We start from the raw sequence: 7,066 nt of genomic DNA, 5'->3' as shown, positions 1-7,066 counted from the left end.
GATTCCAGTGATCACAGTTCAACTTGGTGAACCTGCAACCTTGACATGTGCTTTGCGTAATTATGATTTCAGCAGAAAAAGTCTTTACTGGTACAAGCAGAGTGCCGGTGACACTCTGAAATTATTTGTGCAACTGTATAAATCTACAACACCTCAGAATGTGTTTTCTTCTACAAGATTGGATGTACAAACTGATAAGAATTTTAGTAACCTGACCATTTTGAGTACAACCGAAGAAGACGAGGGAATGTACCATTGTGCAGTCATGGAGTGGACGAATACTGAATGGAGCGGGACATATTTGTTAGTTAAAGGTGATAATGTGATCTATTTTACTTTAACTTTAAAGTGTCACTAAATTCCCCAATTTCATCACAAAACATAAATTTATATTTTCAAAAGTGATCTCAAAATTTTGACATTTTTGCATTGCATAGGAAACACTGAAAGGACATCAAACTATACTGTTGTTCAGTGGCCGACAGTATCTGATCCAGTCCGTCCAGGAGACTCTGTGACTCTCCAGTGTTCAGTCCTCTCTGAATACGAGAACAAGACGTGTCCAGGAGTACACAGTGTTTACTGGTTCAGAGCCGGATCAAATGCATCTCACCCAGATATCATCTACACTGACGGAAGTAGCCGTGATGAATGTAGAAAGAAAACTGGCATTCACTCGTCACCAAAGAGCTGTGTCTATCGCTTCTCTAAAAACGTCAGTTCCTCTGATGATGGGACTTATTACTGTGCTGTGGCCACATGTGGAGAGATTTTATTTGGAAATGGAACTAAACTCATCATTGAAGGTAAATTAATTTCTGTTTAATGGTGAAATTATCATATATGTGTATGTTTTATCAGGAGTCAAGTATAATCCCTTTAGATCAACTATCAAAAAACATTTGTTCTTCATGTAACATCATCATAATACCAACATTATTAATTACTACTTCTTAATGTTAAATAATTTTCTTCTCTTCGTAATGCTTCAGTTGTCAGCTGGTGGGATTTACAGAAGGCCAACACACTTATCTTTCTGCTGTGTGCTGCTTTGGCTATAAGTCTGGTTGTTAAGAACAAATCTTGTGATTGTTGCAACGGTAAGTTAAGGAAACTACTCAAACATCAGTCTATCGAACAGTATTTGGTAAAAGCTGTAAAATCTTTAGATTCATATTAGAGTTGTGCATAAGTCAGATTACTGGACCATTTATCACAGATAAAGTAGAACCAATGAAGCCTGTGTTGCTGATCATTATTTATCATTATTTTCTGTTTTTAATTATTATCATTATATTTACAATAAAGCTGCCGCTGCTCTGCAAACACATGCTGAAACAGCCAGTGGTGGTCAGCAGGTAAGGAATTTAAAGAGAAGATATCACGAGAAAAGTTATCAGCATGTTTTTTTTTTCTGTTTGCACCTTTTTATATTGACATGCATGATGTATTTCCTCAGATATATGAGGACTATTTGGTTTATTCTGCACTGACCAAGAAGACAACTGGCAAAGCAGGGAAAAGGAATGCAAAAGCAGCAGAGGAAAATTGTGTCTACACCAATGTCTTTTATTTACTTCAAAAACAGGAATGAATCATCATGAAAGTATTCACATTTAATAGTTAAACATTTTGGGATAGTCTTTAGCATACCATATCTTTTACATTTTGTTTAATGTTTGTGTTTTTTTTAATTACATTCCTCAAAGAAGCTTGTGATGACACCCAAACTGTCCTCTTGAAACATTCATCTTAAAATGATTCATGAGGACGATTTCCTATTTGCCTCCTTTATCTGATCTGCATTTTTAAGGTTTGAACAATCCCCCTTTACCCACATCTATTATCAATGCCATAGTAAGGTATTGTACTAAAAGACATCAATGTTTGTATATATGTTCTGCTTTTGTTTTACATAAACAAATGTGCATCATGAAATTTGAATTTTGCGAAGAATTTCAAAAAGACTGATGTTCAACTTCCTCCTGTCGCTGTCTGTGCACATAATATACTGTACACCCTAAAACAAGCTAAGCTACGGACCTCTGCAGAGAGTTGGGGAGCAGTGTAAAGGTCCTACTCTGCCTATAGAGAGGGGTGTTGCTGGATGTGGTAATCTGATCTAACAACAGAGTAAACACACTGTATGTTCTCTCTCCTCATTTTACTCCCTCTTTTCACTTTCATCGTGGAGAAATCCAGCGCTGTATAGTTTACTGCCTTTGCTTCACCATCCTGCAAAAAATATATTTGTGTGTTATTAAATAATTTAGAGATCATGACTGTAACATCATTAACTGAACAATGAGGTTACTTTCTTACGTGACTTATTTAGTCAGTGTCATTAGCCTAAATGTCTTATTGATTATTCATTCCTCTATCGTGAAAGCAGCAGATGTGTTGTATTATTGAATAGAACTGCTTTTAAAAAAGCAATTTAACATTCTTTTATGTCATTTCTAATGTCACTATACTATTTTAAAATACTCCTATGATATTTCTCAGTGATCTGTTTTGTATTCATACCACTTGATTTTATCCATGTTTATCATACAGCAAAAACATTATGTTACTTAACAGTGAATTTATTTTATTTTACTTTGTAACTTCTTGATCTGACCAAAGAAAAAAGGAAAAAGTTGGCAAAATATTCATTACACTCCTACATCAAGATCACTAGACCTAACCAGTGAATATAGGGCAACACACCGTCACATATTTACCAGAAGCATAATTACCAGGTCGTTTGATTGATCCACTGTTGACTTGTCATGTCCAAGATTATGAGAAGCTCCTGTTGTTCCTGTTAATAAAAGCAAAACCTTCAGTGTGTTTACTGCTGTTGTATCAGTGTGATTTGTGTCTCATTAAAAGACAGAAATAAACAAAGCAAATCTTTGTTCACATTAGTTACACAGTTGTCTCTGCAGTTCACTTCAGTCCCTTGGCTGCCCCTCGACCAAGTCTACCAGAGGACTGAGCAGTTAGAGGTGAAGTGTTTTGCTCATGGGAAACTACACTTTGTAATGCCATATAACACCTGAAATTAAATGTTCAATATACAAAAAGGACACAATCATTATTCACATGATGAAAGAACATTCATCGACCAGTAGAAGTTACTTCTACTTAGGGAAATTAAAATAATTTAAAAAAAACAAAAAAACATACAGGATAGTGAAGTCATAAAATTGTTCACTCCTTAAAGGTTTACAATATTTTATCACTATAAAAATGTATTTTTTACACTTTTGACACTGAAACAATGAAAAGAAGTGATTGCTGTTAATAGTCTTTGGAACTGTTTCTAAACAAACTACTGTGCCCTTACTCTTCATAATGAATAAACATGTTACCCAGTGCAGCGGTGTGGTTCACTGACATGTTTAAAAAAAATTGGATAACTATAGAGGTCTGCATCACAGGGGAATAGGATGTATCTGACTTTGGATACACACAAATAGGATGTATTCATGGTTGGTTTGGCTCTGCACATGAGATTTGTTGACAATAAGAAAAATATAGAAAATCAACTTAAACCAGCCTTTAAATTCATATCAAACGTTGGCACAGAGAAAGTTTCCCTGTGACAATGAAAACAATGTTTGAGAGTCAAACATGTACATACAGTACATCATTCTGCACAGTGAAGGTCCAACATCCAAGTGAAGTAACAATACGTTGAGTTGAGGGGACTTTAACTGAAGCAAAAAGTAAAATACAGTGAACATACCTCTGCAATGTTCACAAACTCTCCTCGTGTTAATGTAGAAAATAAGAGCAGCAATCACAGTCACACAGCAGGCCAACAGTGCTCCAAGTACAAGGACAACTGGATCCAATCCTGATCCTGGAACCAGAAAACAATCCAAAGAAATATTAAATAATGGACTGTCAACATTTGCTACTATAAATACATTTAAAAAAACACAGTAATTACATTTTGTCAGCAGGCAAAATTGGTACATTGATGTTGGTTTCAGTTTAACATTCTGCTGCTAATAATAACTACTGGCACAACTCTATTGTAGGTGCCGCTTAAAGCCGGGCTCAGTCTACAGGAGTTTTAAAATCCTAACCAATTTTGAAATCCGGTTGCATCACGCACATAAGGAAAAACTTCACAGATGTTCTAAATATGCACACACTACAAGATTTGAAAATAATGGTGCATCACACACTACAGGATACTTGTTCACACACTCTCACTCTCTCAACCCAACCAGTCAAAGCAGATGGCCGCCCACCAAGAGCTAGGTTCTGCTTGAGGTTTCTACCCGTTAAAGGGGAGTTTTTCCTTACCGCTGTCACCAAGTGCTTGCTCATGGGGGAATTGTTGGGTCTCTGTAAATTAAAGAGTAGGGTCTAGACCTGCTCTATGTGAAAAGTGCCCTGAGATGACCTTTGTTGTGATTTGGCACTATATAAATAAAAATTGATTGATTGATTGATTGACTTGAACACTGTCAAGTAAAGCCTGTGCAAGATGGTTGAAAAACTTGACTTGACTAAACCTAATCCTACCATCGCTTTCTCTGACCAAATTGATAAAATAGATTTGTCAAGATCCCCAAAAGGATTTAAAAAAAAAAAAAAAAAAAAGGATACAGCAATTGGATTGAAGCTTACATCCACAATGTTGAAGGTAAGACCGGAGCCTGCCCGGCCCACATTGGAAACACTGTAATGTTAGGATAGCAAACCTGAAGTCTGCAATTAACATTAATGTCAATGTTAGCGCCATTAAAGCAGTCAGATGACAAATGAATCCATTGGCTTATGTAAATGTTAAAAAGTCAATAATATTACAACTGTGGGTCTGTGTAACTCTTATCAGATCAATTTTACATATAAAAAATGAAGTTCACACAACCATCTCGCCATTCTCACACAAGCTTCACTTGACAGGTTCCCACCCTGAGTGTGACGTCAGGAAAATGGCCACTGTGTGAATATGATGCATGTGCATCCAGCCTTTTATCAGATTTGTGACTAAGCAAAGACATCTTTTATCTCTTAAATGCCCTTGTTGGAGAAGTGTCCTCAGCTTACTGCTAACAAAGCTAGCCACTTTACTAGTTATCTGGAGCTAATGACTGTGTCCGAAATTACTGCCTGTTTACAATATAGTGCACTACATTTACCTTAGGCCATTTCATTTGAGTGTCCAAATGCAGAGTGTGTTAAATATATATCCGCTATGTAGTGCCCTCAAAAATTCCACAATGGAATTAAAACAGTAGTGTTCATAGCATGTAGGCCTACACTACTTTCTGCAAACAATCCCACAAAGCAATGCTCCACATTTTATAGATGTGAAAATACTGTGGCACAACTTAGAGCTGATGTTGATGACACCAAATGACAATGATTAGTGAATATCTCAAATCTTGATATACTGCTCACTATTGAGTAAACTATTAAGTGTCTATTACATAGGGAGTAGTGAATATAGTGAGTGATTTTGGACACAGCCCTTGTTTGTTGCTAATGAAATATAGAATACTGAAACTGTTAAATTACTGTTGGGATGGCCTAACTGTTGAGTATTTTACCTGTTTTACTTTCACTTTTTATGTGTATGTTTACTAGAGTAATTATGATGTTTAAATATAATGTTTAATTGAGTTTTGGGTGAAATACTCCACATAGATGGAGTGAGGCACATATGTTTGTATGCTTCTCCTAAAAAACAATATATTTATTACCACTGAATTAATTCCTTTTTCAATATTTCTGGATATTAAATGTTTAAGGTATTAAAGTTTACACAATGGGATAAACATTTTGTTGATAACTATTGGCATCATGTTTTTATCACCACCAAGTTACTTTCTTAAACTTAGAATAAAACAACAGTTTAATAAAAAAAAAACTATAAGTTTAATATATTTTAAGTTGTCTAAATCCATATGCGAAATCTCTTTATGATTTAAATACAACTGTAAATACATACTTGTATCCACTTTAGTTCCTTCACCAAACAGGATCTCTCCACATGTGACCACAGCACAGTAGTAAGTCCCAGTATCAGAGGAGTCCTGTATAGTTTTGGACAGACTGTAGACACAGCTCCTCTCCACAGGTTTATCACTCCTGTTTCTGTGAGTGTAAACAACGCCTGGATGAAATCCTCCTGATCCAGGATACCTGAACCAGTACACACTGCGTACACCTGGACACTGATCTGTGTTTTCTGTTGTGTTCTTGGAGAGCAGTGAACATTGGAGAGTCAGTACGTCTCCCAGCTGGACTGATGCCGTCTCCGGACTTTGTTTCACATAGACTGATTTGCGCTGATTGTTGTCTGCGTGATTCAGAAAAATAACATTAAAAATGCAACAAAAAAGAATTCACAATCTAAATTATTTGAATGACTTAAAAACTAAAATGATCATTGACATAAGATACATTTAAGATTATTTTTACCGTTCACAGCCAAGAATGTGCCATTGACGAAAGTCTGTGAATATGATGCTCCATTGTGACAGAAATATGTCGCTTCATCCTCTTTGCTTACATTTCTGATGATGAGAGAATACTGAGCATCCTCTCTTGTGAATGTGAAACGTGACTCTCTAAATTGCTCACTGACTGTTATTTTGCCAACAAGTCCAGAGGCAACTGTTTGGCCCATATGTCCAAGAGGCTGCTTATACCAGTGAAAGAATTTGTCCTTCTCAAAGACTGGACAGTGAAAAGTAACATTGTCACCAGATTCAACCAAAGTCTGTGAGATCAGGTGAGGAACCTCTGCAGTCTGAATCAGAGCTGAAGAAAAACAGAAGAGACTTACTAGAAAACAGCACTAAAATAATGAAAAATGTAGAATTTGTCAAGATTTTTACAGTGCTTTGTCTCATATGCATTGTTATTAGAGACTGTTCAGTATAGACCATGGTTTCCTACACATGATAAGAATTGTACTTACACACTGCAGTAAGAAGAATCAAATCAGCCAGTCGTCGGATCATTGTGGTATAGCACTCTTGTCTTCTACAACTGATATCCTCCCACCCAGATGGAAAATTTGGTCGTAAGGTGATAAAGGTTTATGGAGGGGAAA

General features: G+C 36.1%; 1 protein-coding gene across 1 annotated transcript; it reads right to left on the bottom strand.

Annotated features, from left to right (window-relative positions):
- Positions 1-1,699: 1,699 nt before the first annotated feature.
- On the bottom strand, positions 1,700-6,722 carry LOC137189759 (uncharacterized). The gene is made up of 5 exons (XM_067599817.1): positions 6,430-6,722; positions 5,957-6,307; positions 3,734-3,850; positions 2,739-2,803; positions 1,700-2,235 (listed from the first exon to the last, which is right to left on the bottom strand). Exons 1-5 carry the CDS (start codon positions 6,635-6,637, stop codon positions 2,086-2,088), a joined length of 891 nt encoding a protein of 296 aa, XP_067455918.1. The 5' UTR covers positions 6,638-6,722; the 3' UTR covers positions 1,700-2,085.
- Positions 6,723-7,066: the final 344 nt, after the last annotated feature.

This window comes from Thunnus thynnus, chromosome 9 (assembly GCF_963924715.1).
Source record: "Thunnus thynnus chromosome 9, fThuThy2.1, whole genome shotgun sequence".
Lineage (NCBI taxonomy): Eukaryota > Metazoa > Chordata > Actinopteri > Scombriformes > Scombridae > Thunnus > Thunnus thynnus.
This window is presented reverse-complemented; position numbering and strand designations above follow the sequence as displayed.